We start from the raw sequence: 25833 nt of genomic DNA, 5'->3' as shown, positions 1-25833 counted from the left end.
AAGTGAATTTACCTTCATTACTGATCAAGTAATCTGGCACTGCAGTATTTACACTTTGTAATTTTTTCCATAAAAATAGTACATTAGAATGGAAACGGATATGGATAAATCCGGTACTGAACCCTTCATTTTTTACTTTTTTTTTTACCCCCACTCAGGCAAAACAGCTGTTAAAGCCAGCTGAATTTACCTGGGAGAGAATGCTATTGTTATTTAAGAATGTATAGAGGCTTCTGACTGCTAAGACTGCTGTTAGATTTCCTGTGCACTTAGTTTATTTACATGAAGAAGCAACAGCAAAATAGAGGTTAAACATAAATGCAGACTACAATTTTAATCTGTATGATTTCCCTGTAGAGGTTTTTTTACTCAACATTAAGCATATCTGCCTGTGAGTTAGTTTAATCCGTTTCCAAAGTACCCTAAATCACATCTCATAAAACCACTTTTGGTGTGGAGGACTACTGTTAACTCAGGGAGCTATTGTAGAATAAATATTATCATAAATATTATATAAATATTATCATTAAAGGCAGTCTCCTTTGAAGAGCTTGTCAGACCTAAAGAGAAATAAGAAAGGATCAAAATGGTCTGGGTCTAAAGGAATGCATAGTGTGCTACAATAACACTGAAGTGGTTCTTGGGTAAAGAGCCACTGGAAAAATTATGATTCAGCACATGCTAGTTGTAATTGACCCTGAGGTTCAAGCACACCCCGGTGTCCATTGGCTTCATCTGAAGTTCCCGTATGTAAGACTTTTAAGGACTGCATTTGTCCGTGACAGATGAAAACATCTGGTTTTAAATTTATTACAATGTACACAGCTTCAAATAAAGGGAAGTGCTGCCAGTAAAAGAAAATGCAGAAAACACGCAAATCAAAGAATTGATATTTTTTCCTCAAAGAAATGTGCTATTTCACTGCAAGTCTCTGTGTTTGGGAAGCTGTTTTTTCTTAATCTAAGTGTACTTTTGAAAAGACGCCTTTGAGCATATGAATAAAAGTTTCATTTTGTAAAGATACTGCTTTCCTTTTTAGACTTTATAGGTACACTTTTCTTTAAAATAGTTTACATTATTGAGATTTTTTTGTAATAGATGTAATTCCTGTAATAGAACTATGTTTGTCTTTGGAATTGAATTTTGATAAAATAAAAAAATGTGTTAGCACAGGCAGTAACATTATAACAACAAGTAGTAAATAGCACTCATACATGTAAAAGTGTTACACTGCTAATTCTAGTTTAGTAAGGGTTTGACTTAAATTTGCGGTTTTATATGAATAAGGAAAAACAAAAATCTTACCTCAAAAGCAATACAAACAAACTTTGCACAAAATACTGTACATTCTAGAGTAACTTTCAAAAAGCAAAACATGCTGGTGCTGGAAAACCTTCTTGCTTTTTAGTCTTTTTATCCTCTGTGGTTAAAGTGCTGACCATTGAATTGTAGCTGGATTGCCAAAATAACCCTCAGCAGAATTTCCTAAATTAATACATTTCCTTAATATTGAAGTTGTTTAATAATGAGATGAGAAAGAGGCCTTTTTCAGGACAGAGCAACTTTTTAAATTCCAAAGTTGTGTTTATTGTCAATGCTCTTATTTTACAGGGAAACCTGCAGATACATCAAGTTCACGTGGGTCAAGATGGGCAGGTAGGAACAGAACTGAGTTTTAAGCAGTATTTTACTTTGGTCTTTAAAATTAATGTTGCGATTGGAATGATCTCACATTATTAGTGGCTGTTTTAAAGAGGAAAATCTGTTCTGGTTTTTCTGTTTAAATAAACAACTTGCAGAATGATAAAACATAAGCTAAGTATTTTGTCTGTGGACTGAAAGAATTTGACTAAGCTTATTTCATTACTTGTGCAACATACTTTATCCTTGTGTTTTATACTTTCTTGTCTTTGGCCTCTTCATTTTTACATTTACTAACTGGATTGATTACATTGTGTGCAATATGTTTGTTTCTGTTATCAACTGTCACTATGGCCAGATGTGGACTGCAGTCCGTGCAAACCGAAGAACATTTATTGCTGAGGTTTAAGCAGCTATTTTTTCATTATATGGCTGTCTTGGGAGAAACAGATCTTTCACATCTGCTTTTGTTCTTTTTGATAAGATGGCTTTATTAGGTGCTTATGCATACATGAGGTAAGAAAAAGAAGCTTTTACTTTGAGTGATGAGTCAATAAGTGATTAAATTAGCAGAATTTCCATGTCAGGTGTCAGCAAAATTGCTAACATTTGATCTCAGACACACTTTACTAAATGTTGAGCTATATAGAAATATCCACAGCACAAAAGTATTCCTGTAAGAAGCTTTCTAGCCAGGCCACTTGAATAAATGTGTTATGAATTTTTTTGTTCCTGTTGAATATTAATAAGTTAAGACATATGGCTAGAACTTGAATGCTGCCCTGAACTGAAAAGGCTCACATCCTGAAGGTGCTTGAACACAAAGGCCTTGAGAAACTACCAGTACTCTGAACTTTTGACCACATACAGTATTTGTGTGGGGAAGCAATCTAACTTGTATTTAAATAACAAAAATAAACCCCCCACAAACTTTAAGTGTTCTTTACTGAGATTTTAATCAGAAATACTTCTGCAGAAGTGAGATTAGGAAAGGTGATTTTTTGGAGACGTGTCTAAACCTTTGTTGTAATACTTACTGCTCTTTTTTTCCTTCTTTGTGAAATGCTGCTGTCCAAATTGCATCTTCTTAAAAGACTGATGTTGGGTTGTGTTATGTCTTTCTGAGAGTGGCATGTAGACTAAGTTAGTTTGGTGGGTTTTTTTTTTAATTATAGCCCAGTCCCATTATTTTTCCCCTTTAAATATGTACTCATAACAAGTATTCCACAAATTGCATCTCTTTCTTAAATAGAACCAAAGAATGTAGTTTAAAACGTTGTTGTGAGTTCATGCTGTTTTTAAGGGAAATGCTTGTATGACTGTATTTTCCTGACCCTCCATGTTAGGCAGGGAGAGGTGAGTCCTTTCATACAACAGTAACATTCAGCCGTGTCTCATGCTAAAATAGTCACAGAGTAAAAAACCGTAAACTCTGTAGAGTAGTAAAATGCTTTGAAACTCTAAGTGCCCATAAGTGGAGTCTTGCTGATCTTCTGAGCAGTTGCATTAGTACATGCAGAATAAGGCAACACTGGAAGAAAGGTATTCTAAAAGTATGTGTTTGTAAATGTGTGCATACATGTGTCTGTGCATATATGTGGATATGTGATATATGTTTGTTGAATTGGGTGAGAGCACACACAAGATAGGGAAGAAAAGCATGATTTAATCTTTGTTGTTGTTGAAATTAACATCAGCTTATCCATATAAATGCATCTGTACTATTACATTGTATATCACGTTTGTAATAATCTTGTTTCCGCCTAAGTGGTTGTGTCTGTACATGTCTATGTAGGAAATCAGTTTAGCATCCAATTTTGGGGTTTTTAACTAACTGTACTCTGGGCCCTGCTTTTAAACTTCCTTGAACACAAATGGTGAAGTGCTGGGTTTTTTTTTTCTTCATGCATTCAGCTGCATTTTGGTACAAAAGAGTAACTGCTGTCTCTTGAGCATCAACAGTCAGGCGTTGTCACACTTTAGCAGCTATCTGTGCAAATTCACAGGAACCCTGAAGCTCCTCTGAAAGTATTTGCTGCTTAACTTTTTTCCAGTGGACCAAAAAATAGGAGCAAGCAAATATTTAGGGGATTTTTATCTCCATTCTGTGTTAGATATTGAAACCTTCATCAGCAGTTTAAGCCATGTGGGCCTGTTTTGCACTCAAGTGGATGAGTAGCACTCACATGATTTCTTGCAACAGCTCCGTGTGTGTTATGCGAGGGGGTAGAGGGGAGGTCTGTGGCTCCACTGGCTTCTGCTCATCAGCTGATCTGTGTTAAGTGACCATTTTTTGAACTATTAGCTCATAAAAATTGCAAAGGAAAATGAGTTAAACTAAACTGCGTTTGTGGTTTAAGAATGGAAGTTGAAACGAATGCATTTTCCTTGGCACTTGTAGTGGGATAAGAGCACAAAAACCTGTCATATGATATGGTTCAGTGGTAATATAAGTCATAACAATCCAGTAGCTTGCAATCATCTGTACATGACCTGTGATCAAAGAGACTTCTGTAGTTTTCCCACCTGTCCATTACTTTTCAGGAGAGTGGCTTTTTCTTCCATGTTTTGAACTCTAATGCCCGCTGCCAAGGGACACTGAAGAATATTGATAAGGAAAGTGAATGATGTGGCATTTCTGTTACCGAATATTTTTAGCTGGCTAATATATACTTACTAATGGTACTAGATACTAGATCTTAGCTTGCCTACTAAATATTCCCTTTGAAAATTCATCTCATGCTGCTGTTTTCCACATCTTATTGTACACTTCACAGATGTCAGGTATTCTCTCTATTCAGGTGAGGTTTAGTACTGCCACCTGATGCAGGCTTTTGCTCTGAATCACAAGTAAAAGGTTTACAAGAAGCTGGGACTGCAATGCATAAAGTTGTTAGCTTCATATGAACTAAAGCATAAAATGGCATAAGTCTACTACTTATCAATATTTTATCAGTAAAATTTCCAAGGTGTTACGTATGTTTTAAGCTTTGTAATACCAGTAATAAATACTAGCTTCTCTGCAGAATGCTGCCAGTTGTTTATTTTAACTTTCCCGCCCCCCTCTTGAATTGTCTGTCCTGGTAGTTGCACTGAATTTAGATCTTGTTTTTCTGGCACCATTGTTCGTGGAACTAATGAAATCATGCCAAAAAGAATGCTGTCTACCTACACATGTGTTCTATTAGCTGAAAGTTTCATATTTCAGTGCACGTTTAATAAAAATACCAAACTGCAAAAATAATTAGACTTCATATTAACTAACACTTGAAGCCTTGGACCAGTGGGAATCTTTTTGGACTTTGCATTTTATACTTTTGAATTACCAGAAGTTTTCTAACTTGTTTCTCTTTTTCCTCTGATTACTGCTCTCCTTTCTCCCTAACTCCATCCTTTTCTTCCTTTGAGCTTCAGTGTTCTGCATCCCAGGAGGTGTTCAGTGTGTGTCCTGCACAAGCTGACGTAGTGCCAGTGTTCAGAAATATACATGCGGTGTAAAGAGGCAGAACAAGAGAATTTCAGTAGTTTGCCATTCCTTGATTCTGCATTTTAGACACTCCATTTTGTACACCCTCACAGCCAGTTTCTCCAATTTAGAAATTAATTAAAATGACACCAGGCAAATGGTCTTCAACTAATAGCCTTAGTTCTTAAATTAAAAAGTTAATGCACTTTAAAATCTAAAGTATGATCATATGTATTCCTGGAGAGCTGACAATTTGTTCTGCTCAATGAATGAAAAATTAATAAGAGTAGCAGCATTTAATTCACTTAGTATCAGTATCTGTAGGTAAGTTAGAAGCAGCTGGAGGATCCAGAACAAACAGCATGTATGATAGTTTTAGCAGAAAAAAAGCTAGTCAGTGTAAATTGCTTCTGTAGTATCAGTCGTATTACTGTGTGCATATGAAATAAACATGCAGAACTGCTTCTGCTACATTACATTTTTCAAAAAACCCACAAACTTGGCATCTTACATAGTTGTAGACACGGTCTCTTCCAGATAAATTTGTAATCAAAGTGGTGTGCTGGGACCCATCCATAACTGTTGAGTTACATATACGTAGAGAGAGAGGGGATCACATTAATAACACATTTTTCTGCTGCTTAATGAGGTATTTGTGTGGAGCAGTGATTGCATTATCTTTTTCTGAACTTTTACTCTGACCTTGCTGCTATGAGCTCTATGGCAGCTCTGAGGTCTAGGGGAGTTCAGATACCGGGCTGTGGAGGTAGCTCACCCAGTGAGCTTTAGAAAAACATCCTCATATGTGTAATGTTCGTATGAGAGTACACGAATCCGTGATCAGAAAAGATACGCTTGGAAAATTGCTGTAGTGATGGAGAAAATACAGCAGACTTCAGTGCTGCGAAGTAGCAGCTAGCTGCTGTTGGGTCTGAAAGGTTAGAATATAGACGTGTATGAGAAATAGATCAGTGAGAGTTTGTCTTTAATGTCCTCAGGAGGAGTATGAATCTGATGTCTCGTTCAGATCTGTTTTCAATACACATAGTACACCCTGTAATACAGCTCAGAAGGAGATATGACCTCATCACCTATGTTTGAAACATCTGTCCGATTTCTGTACTCTGCTGTAGTCTGAAGTAAAGGGCAAGCTGTTAAATCTTAGAGGAATGGAAAAGGGGGAGAAATGCTTCCAAATGTTCAAGGGGAAAAAACCCCTATTCTGTTAATCCCACATAATATCCAGTGAATCTTTTCTGTGACTGGATCAAACTAAAATGGAAATAGGTTGGTTTTAGAGGAAACTATTTACAAACCTATGGGACAGTCTTAAACCAACTCTTCTAACATCTGGTTTTTGTATCTCTGTTTACCTCCCTGATCATTATTGAGATATTCACACCTTGCTTTTCAGTGAGGGCACCACGCTTTTTTAAGGTCAGATTTAATCCACAACTCGAGCCTGATTTTTCAGTTATACAAACAAAAAATGTGTTGACATATTAACTTGGGCTTCTGCTCGCTTTTATCCATTTTGCAGATGTTGTTTTATTGGAAAACTGTTTAATATATTTTCTGAATATGCATTTTAATTGCCTTTACCCTAAGCCTTTGGAATAGATACTTCAGTTTCTATCAATATTAACAACTTCAATAATAACATATTATCCAAAACAGAGGAAAGTACCATCTTCCACCGTTCTTAATTTTCATATAGTGCATCTAATTGAAAAGTTCTAGATTTAAAAATACTAAAATTCTTTATTCAAGTTCCTCAATCAAGAATTAATACAAGGAGTTTTTTTCCTGTCCCTAATTTTTAAGCAGTAGAGGGCAGTAGTATTAAGATGATTGTCAGTTACTTTCTCAGCGAAAGCTTGAAGAAATGAGGAGGAAATTTGAAGTGCAAGAAATGTGCTGCTCCGACATCAACCTTGTAAACTGTCGTACCGTGGGGACAGAGACACATTCACAGCGTGAGTCTTTCTGCATGCATTGCTGACATAGGGTCTGTGTGTGCACGCGTGTGTGCTTGTGTGCAAATGAGAGAAAGGAAGACGACCTTAACTTCTGCCCCAGCTGCTGTAGTAGATTGAAAAGGCTTTCTCTTGTTTCAGCATATCTGCTTTGAATAATATGCACGGAGAAACAAACAGGATTGTTAGAAGAAAAACAACAAAATTAAAACCCCAATATAGTTCAGCTGGAACTTAAAAACTGCTCATATCATTTAAAAAAAAAAAAGATTATTTCAAACTGATACTTCCTCAATAATAGATTGTACTAAAGTCTTGCAGGTCTGCTCTATTTTTAGGAGCAAAAATGAAGAGAATAGTTTTGAAACAAAATATGCTTTATGCAGATTTCACATAGAAGCACAATGTAGAAGCACAATGTATTTATGGATAAAGTAAGATTGCTTAAAATACTTAAGTGTGAGCATTTTAATTACAAGATTTTTTTTTTTTTGGTTGAAGGTAGTCTTTTGTGCACAAACACTCTTTAATGTGGCATTCCATAGAAGAGGTGTTCTCTGCTTTGACTGCTCCTCAAAGTACATCATCAAAAACACTCACCATGCTTTTTAGTTTTGAAAACTTAGTTTGCTAGAGGAAGTAGTATTTTAACAAATTAAAATTGAGAAATTTAATTTTAAAGCAGTTAAGTGTATTAAAACTTAAAAATGTGTATGGATTAAAAAAAAAAGCTTGGGGAAAAAACCCTACTACTTAGGTGATCAGTAACATACAAAATATCTCTAGAAAAATGAATACTATAAGAAAAAGAGTAACATATTTGTGTTAAGTGTGGGTAACTAAAAAAGTAGCTGTAATAAACTGTGTTAGGTGTAGTTTAACTGCAGAATTTAAAATCCTTTTGTAGGTTTGCACCTACTCTGTAACTGTAAACAGGGTAAGACGCTGTCCAGTAAGATAGCAACTGATCTCCAGTGGTCCTTGTTGTCATCGTTCTGTATGACATTCCTGAAACAAATCTGTGCAAATTGTTTACTCCAGGTTATTATATTTGATGATAGAACAACAGAAGTCTTCTACCCCAATATGGGGAGACAGTACTCGGGGAAAATACAGTCCTTCAATGGCAGTCAACAAAACATAACAAAATAGGAAAAAAACCCCACAGAAGGGGAACTGCTACTTAAGAGGTATTGATGGGAAAATGCATTCTCTGTATTTACAGAACGCAAAACTAATTCTGATATTTAACTGCAAATGCCATATTTTTTTTACTACGTAACATAATTTATCCACTTTTGGGGAGAATGATGAGTGATTTGGAAGCTCATTGAAAGTCAGCAGGCCTTGCTCTATAAATGAGTTAACATTTTTGAAAAACACCTATGTTGCAAATTCAGGGATTCTGTATTGTTTTGTTAAGACTTAAATACTAATGTAGTTATGGTGACGGGGCCATTTCTTTCCATGTCTGTGCCGCTGAGTTGTGAGATCCTTCTGCCTTTCTGCTGTCTTGGAGAGCCTGAAAGTGAATGCACTTTTTTAAAACAATGAGAATATGTACTGGTTCTTTGTGTCTAATTTTACTTCTGTCCCTGTCAATAATGTAAAATTTCAGAGATGAGTTTTTGGATGACGAAGTTCACTAATCAGTACAGAAAGCTGTAGCAGATATTGAAAAGTCACCATGACTGGAGAGTAGCTTCAATTTCTATCCTTATGGTTTTAAATTTCAAAATGTGTAAAATGTTTTCTTTGGTTTCTTTAAAGACTGGAAAACCTGAATATTTTGCTAGCACATTTTAAAATCTTCTGTTACTTAACAAGTGATTAATAGTTTGGGGTTTTTTTAATTGTTTTTATATTTAAGGTGAAGAAAAAAGTCCTGAGTCTTTTAATTTTTTTTATTTATTTTGGTGAGAGTTTTGCTGCATTAACCTGACCACTTCCAGTAATTTTTGTCAGGTTTTTTTTTATTGCTTAAAGATGTATTGTAACTCTTTTCTTAAACTAAAATTTGTTTAAAAAGGGGTGGGAAGGGCGACCCTGGCAAATTTTGAGCAGTGTTCAAAAAAGGATACCTAGTTGCTGCTATTTATACAAGTCTTCTCCTTCACCTTGTTGAGATTTAAGTTGGGTTTTTTCCATTGTGCTGTCTCCATCTTTTTACTCATTTATGGTGCATGCTGCTGGGAAGGCAGTAAAAAAATCTTTTGTACCAGAGAGTCAGCGGTATCAGATCCCTGCAGACGTTATGGGGTCATAAGTTTCATTTACAAACTGGCTGCATTTAGTTTTCTTTCTGCACTATTTTGTGCCAGAAGATACTGCTTTGTTTTATGGAGAAAACCAGCTATGTCCATGTCTGATATATCACCAAGAACAGTATGCTGAACTGGGTCAAGAGGAAAAACTTTCTTCCAGCAGCATGGCCCATTCTCAAATGGAGTAATTGTTACACCTGACTGCCATCAGTACTTCAACATTTTCCACTCTAAGACATGTTTATGACTGTATTTTCTATTCCAAGATGTAGCAGGTATACATTGGCGCTCCCTTGAAGTAGTTTAGTGCTCTTGAAATTGGACTTTATTTCATTCATCATGATGGATGAATATTTCCCCATTTTCAGAGTGCTTAGCAGGCACTTCTAGAGCCTCTTTTCCATATGTTATTTAAGTTTACATGACATCAGTTGAAGAACAGACAAGACAAAATGAGTTCTTGCCCTGGTGTATGCAGAAAATGTACAGCTCTTTAGGGGTTTTTGGTTGTATCAAGTAGTAGTGGCACCATTTCCCAGCCTTTTCAATACTTAACTAAAATTAGCTATCTAAATGCCATGCTGCTAAGAAAAAATAATAGCTTAGATGAATTTACTTTCTTTAGGATATCTCTAGCTATTGAAAAGAACCTTTCATGGGCCGGTTGCTGATCCTGAATGCCAGGTTAACTTGGTTTCTTTTAATCAACCTTGAGTAGGGACTGATTAAAAGACTCTTTGCAAAATTAGCAAATATTTTTGCATTTTCTTCTCTCGACTTTAAAGCAGCCTTTATATGGTGATGAAACAGAAGGCAACATCTTTGTGTAAGTGTGGGATGGCACAAGCAGTAACTATTATATTTTTGTTCCCTTAATGCACAAAAGAACTGGTCTGCTGTGTGGTGAAGTTTTCATCTAAATGTAATGGAGGGTGGAAAGAGTATTTTATGGTGCTTTTCAGATAAATGTATCCAAATAAATTTTACACGTGGGAAAGGAAGGAAACAAGGAAGAAAGGAACGGGCTTAACGAAGTTTATCAGGAGTGGAAGAAAGGAATTGCTGCTTTGGAGATAAAGCAAGTATTAAGTTGTTTTAGTGTACTTAAGGTTTGGTGTGTAGATATTTATATGTTGTAGACTATCAAAGGTCATTCATTGTTGTTAATCTGCGGTTCAGCACCAGGTTTAAAATGTGAGCTTAAGAAATCATGGGCACGTCTGCCCTCTGCTCTCTGTCTCTCCGCTAAAGTTCACTAGCGCTCATCAGGTGCATAGCACTGGTCTGAGACTTACAAAGCCATTTCTGTTTTACCATTTGGTAGAAGGACAAGCATCTTCATTCCATAGTGCTTCTTGAAAAATGCTGAGCTTTCCTTCGAATTCCTCATCAGCCATTTTGTGTTTGTTATTTGCTGACATTTGCTCTGCTTTTTTATTTGAAGTCCTTGATCTTGTCATGTGGGCAGCTGTAATTGTGATGCCTTTCATTTTATCGTGATAATACTTTGTCTCATCCAGGATCTTAGTATAGCACCTAAGAGATAACATGTAAGAAAGTTTGCAGTTGCCCTTTCAAGTCAGCTTGTTTAAGAAGTTTTTCCCTATCTACTAATGATCATTAGTTACCATATATCAACACCCACACAGTGTTTTGTCTTTTTTTTTTTTTTTGTCTTTTCCAATTTGGGATCCAGCTTACCTTTATGTGCTGGGGAAAAAAAAATAAATCTCTGCTGAAGGCAAAGTAAACAAAGTCTCCAGCAGCAAAATCTCATATTTATGGCATTTTTTTGTCACTTCAGCTTTTGGCAAAGTGTGACAATAAAGAAATAGCTTCCCATTAATAACAGAGGATTCAAATTTGACCCTGCTTTCATGCTTCATTTCAGTGACGCAGGTAAAGATTTGTTTTGGGAGCAAACAGTAAATTCCAGCAGATACTTGGCTGTAAGCACATAATATAATGTCTGTCTTTTAAACATAGAGTTTTTCCCTAGCGCTTCTCAAGATTTAGACATTATGTCACGCAACTATTTTTGTCTTCTGTTCAGAAGTCCCAGCTCCCAATACAATGTCTCTCTTAATGACCCACGGAGCCTTGCACTGTTACCTTTCTCACATCATGAACTTGGTTGTTTTTCTTTGGCTTGCTGATCAAAAGTAGTAAAATGTACAGAGATATGTTAAAATTAGCTATTATTTTAATACTGGTATGTATTAGGATTTTTTTTTTCCAAATTACTTGTTTCCATTTGTAAAAATGTTCTGAGTGGTGGAAAGAATTAATAAAGGTGATTTGTTAATCTCTTATAGGTACTTTCTTTGATACAGTCCCTGAGTGACAGAGTCCATAGAGTGATCTGTGGTGGTTGTAAAGCAAGACTGTTTAATGAAGGTTTTGGAAAAGGATAATATTTTCTGTCATACTTTTTTATTTTTCTCCTAAGAGGGTGGGTTGTTCCATTAAAATTCCATTCAAGCAGACAGGAGCATTTATAATGCTCCAAAGAATATGTTCTCTATTTTGGAGTATATTATGTTCTTTATTCACCCAAATCTTGTTTTAATATTGCTGTAAACTTAATAAGAAGAGATGAGATATGAGGTGATAATCTTTTAAATATAAGGAAAAATAATTTTCTCTACCTTCATAGAAGGCATAGGTCTAAGCTGTCTCTTATTAGAGATTTTGGTAATAAAAATCTCTGCTTGTAGAATAGCAGTCATCACAAAGCTATCTTGCTGTGCTAATCTAGAGAAATCATTTCTTTTTTGTTTTGTTTATTTTTTTTTAGTGCTCTTCATTTATGATTTTTCTCATCATGTGATATGAGCCCTGTCTTTATGCTGCAGATTTGCCCTTATCCCATCACTGTTCCACTTTCTATGCTCTAATACTTCTATGCTCAGTTATTTTAAATATTAGGGATGCCTCTAGCATCATGTGTGTGTTCAGAAATCACTGTCCCACATTCCAAATTCCAACCCAAGAAGGATTTTGGGAATGGCTGGTACAATTGGACTGTCAGTGCCTGTGATGGGTTGATACTGGATACATTATAATGCTAATATCCTTGGCTGGATACCAACTACTTGCTTGCTGCTGGCAGACCCTGATGATTGCTTAGCTGTTCAACGTGGAGAGATCTTGTTTCATCCTGATGAAAAACAAAATAAGTGTGTGCATGTGTACATGTTGTCAGGTTACTAAATGGCAAGTACAGAGTTCACGCCATTAACATAATTAATCTTTCCACTATGTTAAGCACAACAGTAAATCTTGATGACTTAAATCTGTTTCCAGATTTCTGTATTGTCTGCGTATGTTAAATGATCAATGTGATTTTGTGGTATTTCACAAACGGTCACCATGATTTTGGAAATCTTTTGTGACCAATTTAAGTATGTGGGTATGGGAAACAGCTCCCCTTTTTTGTCTCCTCTCCGTTAAAACAATTGCTTTTTGCCAAGTTTGGTCACAAAAGCTATCCCTTTTTGAAAATTAAACCACAGTGGCTTAATTGCAAATGAAGAATGAGCCTGTCTTTTTTTAGAAGAAAACCTGTATGATTTACACAGTTTTTTCAGGGTTTTAACAAGATCATGTTAAACATAGTGAGATTTGACCAGTTGATTGAATATTATGTCTGTTGTTCATGTATTTAATCCTTTCCATACTTCAAATAAATTTTCAGTCCAATTTTCCAGAATTCTTAAAACATTTCAATCTTTCTGAGCGAATATGTAATAAACTGAAGAAGGATGATCAAAGAGCCTCATTTTGTGAGTTGTATGCTGATTGAAAGAAACCATATAGGATGCCATATAGTTCAGTGTATTTTTTAATAGTTAATATGTGTTTCTATTTCAAGTGCATGCATTAAAAAACTACAAGATGACCACTTTGTTGCTTATTTTAGGCATTGAAATCCCACATCAACAGCATGGTTTTAATTTCTGATCTCAGATGCTATTTTAATTAGGTGCAATATATTTACTTTAGTTGAAGTACATCTATGTATTACTGTGAGTAACATTTGGAAAGAATGTTTGGAAAATCATCCACTGTAGCTTCCTTAGCCATTTCTTTAGTGTTCTGTGAACAAAATTCTTCTTTGTGGAATAAGTACTTTAAATTATAAACTTGCTCATTTTATTTGATCCAGTCTGCTGGGATTAATTGTTGTATACTGGCTCCATCAATTATTCAGTTAGAGCTATCAGTTTCTGACTGATCTGGAAGCAAAAAGCAGTACTGCTTAACACGCAGATATTCTTTTTTCTTTGATAGAAACTTTGGGCTCCAACAAGGGTTGAGCTATGAATGAATCTGTTTTATAAATTGCTTCCTTTTTTTACAACTATTTTTATTCCCGAAATATGTCATTCCATGCTTCTGGAATGTTGCTAAGTATTTGTGTTAAACAGCAGAAGTGTTACAGAGTTCACCAGGAGGAAGTGTTCAAATTAAGTTATTTATCATGTTGGTGTGATTGTCTACTTAACTGTTTTGTTATAGGTGGCTCGTGATGCCACTGAAAATGAGGTATCTCAGTCCCACACTAATGACACAGAAGTACCACCGTCTTCAGATCCAGCCTGTCTTACACTTATCTTGTGTGTGATTTCCAAGACTCGCTCTGTTTTGCTTCTGAGTTGGTACTACGGTGTTGACTCCACAACTAAGTCAGTTCATGGGTTTCACTGACAAAGACGCTGAGCGTTGCAGAAGTTGCTGTAATGCATCAAACTCAGTCAGAGGCAAAATGTCAGTGGTGCCAGTAAATGAGTAGGTGTAACAGCTAGCAATGAAAAAATACTGAACAGTACTTCTCAATTCCAGAACTGTGTTGTGAGATTTTTGGTTTTTGAGTTTTTCTTTTAGCAGAAGGCAGGTATTACAGCATTTTGCATAAATAACAGTAGAGAGACAATAGTGAGCAGTTCGAGGATAGGACATGTGCTGTGCTGTAAGAATGAACAAAGGAGATGTCCGCATAGAGAGGAGAAAGCTGTAAGAAAGACCGAAGCAGAGGCCATGGTCTGAGAAATGAATGACGTTGTTTCAACAATGGCCCAGTGACTTTTGTTGTTGACTTTGCTGGGATCGTGTTTTCCTTCAAGGTGTGTTTTATAATAGGTCAATACATAAAAAAAGACCTTGTCAGGGGGTAGAAATGGGTTGTAAGTGTACAGAAAAGAGAACATGTCCTGGTGTTGTATACAGAGGTATGTCCAAAATCAATAGTGAAGGTAAAAATTTTGCCTATGATATTCACTCTGTGTGTCCCACCCAGCCATGTGCTAATGGACTGCATTCTGGTGTGAACCCTGATTTTAAGTCTCCTCAGGGAATGACTGTTCTGTCTGTATATCTGTGCGCTATCAGAGAACAGGATGCTGATCTTCAAAGGTGTGTGGTAAAATACCAAAGGATTTTATTTTTTGGTGTGTATTTTTCATATCTGAAACCTGAAGAAAGGAGTGATCAGTGTATCATTTATTGTGAATTAAAGGAAATAAGACTTAGACTTGCATAATGGGAATAGAACTGTCAAAACCATCTTACTGGCCTAATTCTTTTCCAAGTGGTGCTAACAGTTCTACCATTATTTGGAGTCCATTTAGTCCAACACTGAACTCTTAACAGCAACAAAAAAATCACTCATAAGTTTCATGATTGTATTGCATGACCATTCATGTCAGTATATACTTAAAAGCCCCAAACACAGGGAACAGATGCTCCTCCTTCCATGGAGATTTTCCAAATTAACATGATTTTCATTTGTGTCCACATACATTATCTGAAGTAGATAAGTAGTAGTTGAGGAAATCCAGGATTCTGAATTATTGACCTAGAAATGGGTAGATAAAACTATTCAGGGGGCACTTTCTTCTGTTCTTTTATAGCATTATATAAGAACATTTGCTACGTTCATCAGTTGTAAATGTCTTCATTAGAAATGCTCCTTTCCTTTGGGAAAATTTAATTTAGATCACTTGCTTTGAAGAATACAAGTCTTGGCATACTAATATCTGGGTCTTTCTGGAGGTATTTTATTGAAGATACACAGATGCTTTAGTTTTCCATGTGTTGAATAGTGTCTTTTTCATTATTATGGGAAGATAGTGGAATATATTTGGAGACTGCTGTCAAACGTGATTTTTTAAAAAAATCTGTCACTGACCTTTAAAAGAGCAGAATTTTGTCTCACTGGTGATAGTGTAGATCGAGACTGACTTGGTTAATGAAAAAGGAATGACACCGTTACAAAGTCAGAATCTCTGAAGTCAGAATTGGGCCCTCTTTTTCTGTGAGCATATCTTTTTTTTAATAGTAAGACAACACATTTAATGGCTTGCAACACTGCTAGAAGCTACAGTTACGTATCACTAAATTTTAACTGTCCTTCTCACCGTACAGTAATTTCGTATCACTTGATTTTCTGGAAAGCTCCGGTGAAAACTTGCAGCAAAGCTAACAGAGTCAGAGGAATAAAAGAATTCCTAGAATGTTGCAAAATAGCTGACCGAATGGACGATATTACTCCTCTTGATCTCCTTGCCAGCAGCAGCAGCACTAGTGCATTAATATCAGTCTCTCGCTTCCTGTAGCACTTTTCAATGTGCAATCACGCTATAGCAACTCGTTAGCGAAGTCAGTGCTTTGTTAGCTTTGGTCAAGGCTGATGACTTCTGTGGTGTGTTGGAAACCGGCACCTTCCAGAGAGAAGTACTGACATTCCATGTTTTTAACAGTTTTAATCTTATTTCCTGTTCCATTACATCAGACTAAGCCAGATTGTTTCATAAGCATTTATTGTTTGTTTTATAATTTTTTCCCTGCCTGAAGTATTGAGTAGAAAAGCCTTTCCTTTCAGCCTCTGTCTAAAAGCTATATAAATTGTCAAATTATAACAGTGCAATCCTACTTCTCAGACTTTGTCAATACTGACTGAGAGAGATTTTGACCTTCCTCATTTTTTCTCTCCTTAAGTAATTGACATTTCCAGACAAATCTGTATTTTTTTCTCTATTCAGAATTTCCTGTAATGAAAAACTCGCATCCTTTTAACTGTGGACTAGTGCATAATTGTAAAAAAAGGAAGTATAGTGCATAAAAAAAAACAACCAATGCTATTTAAATTATCCCCTGAAAGTGAATAGTATCTCTTTAAATCTGTTTTGCTTAGACCAGGAAAACACAACTGATAAGTTGGTGGTTTTCCCCAGCTCCAATTCTGTAATGGCACATGGCATCCAGCAGCTCTTATTCCAAGTATTTGCAAACACTAATGATCAAGAAAAGAACTTAAAAGTCACAGACTTCAGCCATTGTGGTTAATTGGTTTGTTTTTTATTAGTCAGACCTTGATGTCAGGACAAGAACTGACATTTATATTGAATTTTTTCTAAATTCATACAAATGCCATATTAATTCCAAATGTTGAATTTGTTGAGAATTGCGTTTTCCATTTCAAGTAAAACATTTTATTAAAATGATAAATTGATTTGTCATATGTTTGCATTTTTACTGTAATTATTATTAAAGCAGAAATTGGTGCAAAATGTTTGAATGAAATAAAAATCCTTGCATTTTTCAATCCAACTTAGTGTGAAAATCAAAAGCTAAAAAATCCCCAGACTTCCTCTTTCCTGATTTGGAAAGTTCTTTCTGTATTTGCTTCAGTGAGAAAAACTGCAATATAATAAGCAGTAAAAACAGGGATATATGGGAGTAAAAACACACACACGTACACACACACACACACTCACTCTACTTAATTTTGTGGTAGTCAAATCAAAATATGTCAATGTTTTTGTGAGGGGAAAGATAAAAGTATAAATTGTTTTCAGTGTTAAAAAACAATAAAAAAAATCCAGTCTGCTTTAGAGTCATCTTTTTAAAGAGTATGAACTTGCACAGTAATAATAATGATAGCTGCCTCCTGTGAGGCTATGATGTATTTAGTTTTATGGTCCATTAACTTTTATGGTTCATATGACACTATCTGCTTTGTTGTTGATAGCATCTCACTGGAAGGAATGGTTCGTGCCAGGCTATATAAGCAGCAAGAGCTCATGTTTAAAAAGCGTTGTCTGTGTTAAATTTTACTAACATATGTGGTCCTTACTCCTGTGAAATTAAGAATAGGTGCATATGCAGGTTTCCTCGAGCGTGTAGCCTACGTAGCTTTGTTGCAGGTGCTATGGAAGTTGAATTACCCCCCCCCCCCCCCCCCCCCCCCAAGCCAGCAGCAGTGAATTCTGAGTTGTGACCATGCTCAAGCATGATGCTGTGGCATTGTGATGCATTCTTAGAGAAAATTACTTTAACATTATGCTTTTTCCTTTGTATCTGTAATTGTTATGGACAGTGCAAAGACTTAAGCCTGTAGCTAAGAGGAGAATTGTTTTGAGAATAGCTACTTTAAAAAGGAATATGCCTCTCTGAGTGAAGCCTGCTATTGAAATACTGTTGGGGAATGATGGTGTCGCAGCCAGCGCAGTAGTTACAAAATACAAACAAACTTAACATTATTTTCTCTGACCAATAGATGCTGTCAGGAATGAAAAGAACAGTTTAAAGGCATAATTTGGTAGCTGTGGGCTTTCTCAGAAAGACTGTATGTGCTGTAAAGGAACTCTACTGCTGAACAAAAATATCTTGTTTCAGTGAACAAAGTTTTACAATCTAGTAATAAAAACAGAGCTACAGGGCAAGGTTAATAACAGAGTGGGATTCTGGAGCATCCTGAGACATTTGCATTCTTCAGCAGCATAGATGATTCTGGCTGGGATATTTTTGCAAACACATAAACCATGCTTCCTAAGCTTTGTTGTGAAACCTTCATCTGAAGTGTGAATGCATCGTAGTTGAGACCAGCCCTTATTACTGATCAAAGAAAATTATGCTTCCTCCATTAGAAAATATATAGGAAATATGTAACACTTAAATATATGGGTATAAGAGAATTTGGTTATATGAATTGCACCTGTGTCATCTTGATAGCAAAGAAGTTTGTTGTCATGTAGAAGTTTGCAGCGTTGATGGGTTTGTTTTGATGCTAAACATGGCCAGCACTTCAATCTCACTTTTTAAATGAGATTGGATTAGGTACATCCCAGTAAAAAAAGCACAGGCCTTATTTTTATATTTTGGAATCAGTGTTGATAGGTAGCAGGGAACCTTTGTTTTTGAAAGCATGGCCTTGACAGAAGCCAGCTCTTTGACTTCCACAGTTTTTGCGCAGACTTCTCTGGTACTAGAATATTGTATTTTGTGTAAGCTGTAAATTTAAAGTTGCTTTAGAATTATTTTGACTCTGGGTTTTTTTTTTCCTGTGGAAAAACAGGCATGGATCTTCTGTTCTCAGGATTATATAGCACTATCCTAAGAATTAGCTTAAATAAAATCTTCAATTTTTTTGTCCTGTTCTTTGAAGCCTTTTTGAGCTGCTTGTTGTAGGTCAAAATGTAGACTTTCTCTAGTCTCCTACATTTTATTTACAATAGTCATCCATATGTCTAATCAGGGGCATGTTTCTCCCTCAGGATAGTCTTTGGCATCTTTTTTCTTTAGTTGCTCCAGGAAAAGTTTGGCTCCTTAAGAATCTTCTTATTTTGGCTGTGCTTTGGTTTCCCCTGGTCTCTGTTCTCATAGCGCCATCAAAGGCTGCCTTCCTGGCTCCTGGCTGTTCTGACATTCCTTCTTGGTTGTGCTTTTTGCTGAAACTTCATGAATATACTGCGCTAGTGCCTTTGAAGTATGCTCATGCCACTTTTGTGTAACTGGTTTCAAAGACCTAACAGCCTTTCTCCAATTCAGAGTGATTTGGGCAACTTAGTCCCTTGGGTTCCGCAGTGACTGCCAGGTAAAACTTCAGCAGCTTCATCGCTGTCAGGCTTCCAGCTCTTTTATCCCAGTGTGGGCAGGAGCACAAAGGTTCTGGCACAACACCATAAATGTGATCTCAAATTATGACTTCATGTAAAAATCACAACATTTGAGTGAGTGGTAATTGAGATCAGAAAATACAAGGGAGTGCCACTTTTTTTCCTTCTCATTTTCTGCGTGGTTTGATATTCCTGTGTTAGTGTCATTTCAGTTGAGTTGCTTGAGACTGCTTTCCCCATCAATATTGTGTTTTTCATTATAAATCAGTCCGTCAATGTTATGTTATAGAGTCAGTCCTTCCTCCACAGCCTTTCGTGGTAGCAACATGAGAGCTCTCAAAAACTTATTTCAGGAAAAAACTTAATTGTGCCAGGTCATCGTGCTCTCACTAGCAAGGTGCAGCGTTAGGGACAGCTCCTTTAAAAGCTGAGTTTTTGAGACAAAGTACATGTAGAGGGTTGTGAAGGTTATGTAGTTATTTTGCATAGCCAACTTGGAACAGAATATATAACTAAAAAAAAAACCAACACAAAAGCGCACATGCAGTCTTTCAAAAATCTCATGTGATTGCTGAATTCCATGTGGTACAAGGCATAAAAAGAAAATAGAAGATGTCCTCAGTGGGAGAACGGAGGATGTAAAACATGCATCGGAGTTGAAATTTGCTAGGCATACAGGGAAGTATAAATAAGAATGGACTGAACACAACAAAAAGGAATACGGTTGGACAGTAACAGCTGGTTTTGAGACACTTGAGACACTTAACAATTTTCTTTTACCTCTGAAAGAGAAAGGTAACTATTAAATTGAATCAAAAAATTGGAACAGTGCTGCATTCCAGTAAGATTTGAAATACAGGGGAGGGATGCGTTTTTACCTTCTAAGACAGAAGGTGCTAAAAGTGGTTAAAATCATAGAAACCCCTGTGGCTAATCAAAGTCTCAAGAACCATTTTTTCAATTTTGAAGGATTTTTTTTTTTATTGTTTCTGTGATAAGAGATCAGATTGTGATAGCAATGTGATGGAAGAGCCTCAGAAGCAAAATGCTTTGTAAAGCAGTAGAATTTGTCCATCAAAGCAAGCCACTCAGTTTGTGGTAAAAACTATGGATACAGCTGTGCTGCTCTGGGTATGAGGAAGAATAAAAAATACTGCAGGAGAAGAGACCTGCAGCTACAAACCATGTGGATCATAGAGCTGGAGTCCAGCAGAAATATGTGTTAAATATTTTATTTTGTTTAATCCAGCAGCTCTGCCTCTTCACGAGGACAGGAGGGTCATAACAACAGCCCATAAAAAGCATAATTGTATTTTTATTTGCATTTTAATCTTTTTGAAAGAGACAGTTTTCTCAGATTATCATTTGAGTTCAGTTCAACACCAGAGATGCTCTGTTGAAAATTACAGCATGGTTTTGATAGCACAGAGCAGCGATGGCCAATGGACAGCCCAAGGGGACAATTTGGCCTGCCAGAAGTATTCATTGACTGGATGCATGGTCATTGCAGCAGTCTCGTCTGTATTCTTATGCTAGAAAAATCTCTTCTGAGTCTCAGCAGCACTGTCACTATATTTGGATATGTACTCAGCTGGGAGGAAAGGCGATAAATAATACGCTGGAGTTAGTCTGACTTATGGTCAGTAGAGCTTGTGTACTGGAAAGGGCCCCACGGAGGAGGCAGAGGATGGCTTTAAGCAAAGATGTTCAGGTTGTGGGTCGGTTTGTGCACTGGGGGAGGATTGGGAGCAGAAGAGGAGAGGGTAATGTCTGGAGGTAGGGTGACTCTGGGGACAGAAGGAAGAGTTGAGGGCAGGGAGGAGGAAAGAAGGAGCACTGGTCTTCTGTGGTTACTCAGCGTGCAGCTTCTGGTGGGTTGGACAGATCCAGGGCTAGTACGTGTGGGAGGAGAGGAGCTGCATCTGGGTGTCTGGAGTAGTGGATTTCAGAAGAGGTGGTATAGCTGAGTTTAAAGTTTAGAAAAGAGAGGAGACAGACATCTCAATGTAGAGCGTCAAGTCCACGCAATGTCATTAAGGCGTTCGGAGAAGCACAAGGGGGTGTGCAGAAAGGTCACACTGAAGGGGTAGCTGTTACTACTGTGCTGTCCTGCGTAGGCTAGGAAGAGATGCAGAAGAGGTTCTTATATGAGAAATTGAATCAGTAGCCTAAGAATACTGATGGGTAAAGATAACTTACGGACTTGATTGTAAATCCGCAAATTCTGCACCCTGCTCCCCCCGCTGCCCCCCAAAACAACAAAACATAGGAAGCCCCAGGATTGCGACAGGACCAAAATGACTTAAGCTTTCTCACTTTATACCCTTCTTTTACCTCCGTGTAATCAGAACCAAAGCTCAGGAACTGGTATGTGTAGTTGCTAAAAAAAAAATAAATTATGTACCGGTAGAGTCAAAAAGAGGAGGAGGTTTTGGCTTTCATACAGCTATGTGAAAAGTTTACATGATGATTCTTTGAGAGGCCAGCTGACCATCAGCCACTAACTGGTATTGCCAAATAGAGCAAATGGGTGATATCCCACTAGAATATAAAGATTGCTCTTTTGACTGCAGATACACGATTAGCCAATGAAATACAAAACTATTAGACATTTTATGTTTGCAGACGTTGTTTTCTAGAGCTTTTGCCAAAAGCACAGTGGAACAAAGACCAGAGTTAAATTTAGTACATGTCAACCTGATCAAAACCAACTATACACAAACAAAGCCTGTCCAGATTCAGACACAATGTGGCCTGCAGTTGCCAGAGCTACCACAGAGGATGGGATCTTGCAGAAAATACTTAAAACTTTACAGCAGGAGCCTTGAGGCAGCATATCTCCAGTGTCAGTTTGTGAATTCAGTAGGCCTGGTAATGACTAGAAGGAGATTTTAAGGTAGCAAACTAAGGTTTTCATTATTTTGTTCAAAGCAAGTGTTTAAAAAGATACACTATGACTGTTCAATCTTTTTTATTTCTTTTAATCCAAAAGTTTACAGTAGCCTCAGATCCATTTAAACTCTTGCAAACCAATCTGTACTGTATACTGCTAAATTGCAGAATAGCAGCAACGATGCATTTGAGTATTACCTTTGGACATTTTGTCCAATGGAGGAATGAAAACAAGAATGCCTACACTGCGTAGAAAGTGATGTCTGAAAGACTCGGACTGAAAGATCTCATGAGACTAAGATATTAATAACGGTTTGGGTTTTGTCTTAGGAAGATGACACTGTGTGGGTCTGCAATGGGAAAGAACAGTTACAAGGAGCTGGGATGTCTCATGAGCTTGTCCTGTGGTTGTGTGTTTGAGTCGACCCAGATAGGCACAGTATACAGTAGCGGAAGATAGATGCACAAATTCCAGGAGGAAAGAAGGTGATTTTGTCAAAAACATTTCAAGCAGGCAGGCTCTGTAAGATGAGACCATGAATGCCAAGACACGGAATCAGTGAGCAAGCCCCATTACCTTAGTACAAGGACTTCAAGGGAGCCCAGAAGGTTCGAGCAGTGGCACAGAGAGCATTTTCCGAACCGAACAATAAATAACTTAACCACAAGGTTGACTGTCAATATTTCATGTTATGTTAGTGTTGGTCTTTAAATCTTTTAATGTGTTTCTGAGTTGGAAGGGGGATGGGACATTAGGGACTTCTAACATCTGAGCTTCCCTGTCCTGGAGTCTGGGCAAGGTGTTGTGAAATGATTTCTGCCTGTACACAGCCAGTTGGAAAGAAAGGCACAGCGAAGCCATGCTCCAGCAAGTGTTTGAGCACTGAGTGAGCACAAAACCACCACGCAAGGCCAGATTGTTCCAGCTCCTTAAATTTTCCTCTTCAGCTGATCTTTTAATTTAGGAGAAATAAACTCTTCCAGCTGTGCAGAACAACCTGTGTTATCTTGTCACCTTTACCTTTGAGTACTGCCTGTCTGTATCTCATCAGCAGGAGAAAATGATGATTATTGAGTCCTTGCAGCTTTCATTTCTTCCTTCTGAAGAGATAAATCTGTTGATAAGTGTTTTCACTTGTTTTGTGTCAATTAATACTATGATATTGTTCTTAGAGTAACTTCAGACAGCTTCTTATCTTTTGTATCTTTAGGGTAGTGTTTGTGTATCAATGTTTACAGGGAATTGTCTTCACAACAGTCTGTGTATTATCTCTAAAGCAGATTTTATTCATTAAGCCTTTTTCAGCCACAGACCTGATCAGAATATGAAGTATTTCACAACAGAGTAAACAAAGGCAAGTTTGTGGTCACAAGTATCCGACATGTTCTCCCAGAGAGGCTGGGAAGTATTGGTTTCACGTTCTTGTCATTGCTGTGGCTTTTAATTCCCATTGCTTGCAGGCTCATTGGAGCAGGCAGGGTGAGGATGGAAGATACCATGAATTTCTCAGCATTTAAGCTTGGGAAGTGTGAATCATTTCTTTCTTGGAATAACTTTAATAGAAAACTAGAATCCAACCTGATGAGAAAAACGTGCAAAACCTTTTTTCCTTTTTTTTCCCCCCTGTTTTAAATGTTTTTTTTCCAGACTATTTTTATCATGAATGCATGAGCCATTTGAGAAACCTAAGCAACTTTGAGTTGTAACACTTAACGGAATTAGAGCACTGTAAAGTATTTTGTTAGGAGTTTGTTTGTTTTTTTTTTTTTTAAGGAGCAGTAGAGTTCTAGCCAATTAGAAAAGAAAATTATTTGTGTCTGGAATAGTTTGCATTAGATTTTAAACAATATCTGCAGTTTATGGAAGGTTAGAAATTGGTTGGATTTCCTTCTGAAGAGATGTAACATCATTTCCAATATATTTTACAGCAACATCAGATGTCAAAAGCATAAGAGAGCTTATATCTCAGAGGCAATGCCAAAAGTATAGCGATGTGTTCAGTAATTCCCTGGTTTTACAAGAAGCAGTGGATTATAGTCACTTGAATCTTACTCAGTTACTGTGTCATTCTTTGGACGTTTTATCTTGATGATTTCAAAATACTGAACAAGTGAGAAACACGACCAGCTCAGTGAAGATCAATTTAGTGACTCCCATTCCTAAAAGAAATATTGACATACTTTGTTGTTTTAGGACTTGAATTTATGGTTCTTGGGGATGTAGTCCATTCCTTAATGTCATATAATCTATTGAGTGCTGAACAGAAAGCCAAAACTACTACTTCTCAAATCCTGTGCCTGCCATGGCTAAGTGTAACTTTAGAAAAAGTATCTTCACTATTGGTATGAAGCAGTACAGCCACTAATAAAGTTTACGAAAAATGTGAGGTTATTACGAAGCTTCTTAATATGTAGTATTTTATTGTCATAAGAACTGAGCCAGTCCAAAAACTTTACATACAAAACATGAAATTGTACAAAGCGCAGTCTGTCGAAGCACAGAGCGAGGGTTCACATTAACCTGCAGTCTTTGCATAGCTGGAGATCAGAAGTTTCCCGTCCTGTTGCTCCTCTGTTGTGTGTGAAAAAGAGGTAACAAAGAGGTACCTTGAATCTGGCTTAATGGTTCTGGAACTGTAGTCTTATAAATGATTACTATGTTCTTAATAGAACATGAATTCATTTTGCCAGGTGGGATTCATTCTAACAAAGTTGAAGGACCTGGGGGCAAACCTGTTCATTTCTAAAAACTTGATAACATTTCTAACTGAGTGGAAATGACCCTGATGCTGCTCTACCCCAGTCTCTGGACTTCCTTGGTACTTCTAACTTCGGTGAATTGACAGATTGACAGTTAATAATCAGGAAATTGTTCATCTGAATGCCACTTCTTTTTGAGTGCATTTTTTATCATCTCTTTAATTGTCCAGCGCCACTTTTTAACTCCGCAGGTTTATCCAGTGGTTTTGATGTAGTAGTGAAAAGGTAGCTCATTAGATTATCTAATGTCAGCTTAGTCCGCACAAAGGAAGCGCGACTGTGATTATGGTTATTCACTCTATTATTGTGGGTATTACTTGTGGTATGTAGCTCTCACATTTACTGTAATTTTGTTTGGCATCTCAAGTTGCCCAATACAGAAACCACTGTTATAATGCAGCTTGGCATAAGGAAACTTTAAATATGTCCTCCCTGCACCATTCTGTTTTTGGGGCACCTTGAGCTGAGTAGAAAAAGCTGGAAAATGTTTTATGTGGGAGTTAATGAAGACCAAAGAAAATGGAGCAAAAACTCTGTTTGATTTACAGGTTTACAATGACTTTACATGATCTTTTACTCCTCAGTGACAGACACTTGAGACAAAATCTCATCTTCATTGATGAGACTTGGATAAATGGCAGTTGGAAAACTTTTGTATTTATCCATTGAGGAAGTATCTTTTAAAAACTTTTGTGAAGGAATTTATTTTTAAATAAGTATTTTCTTTAAAGTAAATGAATATGTTTACAGAGCCACGCTCCAGTTGTTATAACATCTTTGACTTCTGTAGGTGCTCTGCTTCTTATTTAAGCTCCTTTAAGATCTTTAGCAATTAGGCTATACTGATAAAGCTATGTGTTCTTATCTTGTCTCTTCTCTTAGCTTAGAGGAAATAATTTGTGCATTATATCAGGGATAAGAGCTAGAAAGTGTGA

The 25833-nt window shown here is 36.8% G+C and overlaps 1 protein-coding gene across 3 annotated transcripts in view; it reads left to right on the top strand.

The window, feature by feature from the left end:
• BANP (BTG3 associated nuclear protein) overlaps positions 1 to 25833 on the top strand; it is a 154385-nt gene that overhangs the window by 84944 nt on the left and 43608 nt on the right. For 2 of the 3 annotated variants that reach the window (XM_069793307.1, XM_069793306.1), the window contains exon 11: positions 1612 to 1656. In XM_069793307.1, the coding sequence (XP_069649408.1) occupies positions 1612 to 1656 (45 nt within the window). Of the gene's footprint in view, positions 1 to 1611; positions 1657 to 4185; positions 7084 to 25833 lie in introns of all 3 variants that reach the window. The other variant, XR_011326458.1, reaches the window with a different exon arrangement.

Source organism: Haliaeetus albicilla, chromosome 10 (assembly GCF_947461875.1).
Source record: "Haliaeetus albicilla chromosome 10, bHalAlb1.1, whole genome shotgun sequence".
Lineage (NCBI taxonomy): Eukaryota > Metazoa > Chordata > Aves > Accipitriformes > Accipitridae > Haliaeetus > Haliaeetus albicilla.
This window is presented reverse-complemented; position numbering and strand designations above follow the sequence as displayed.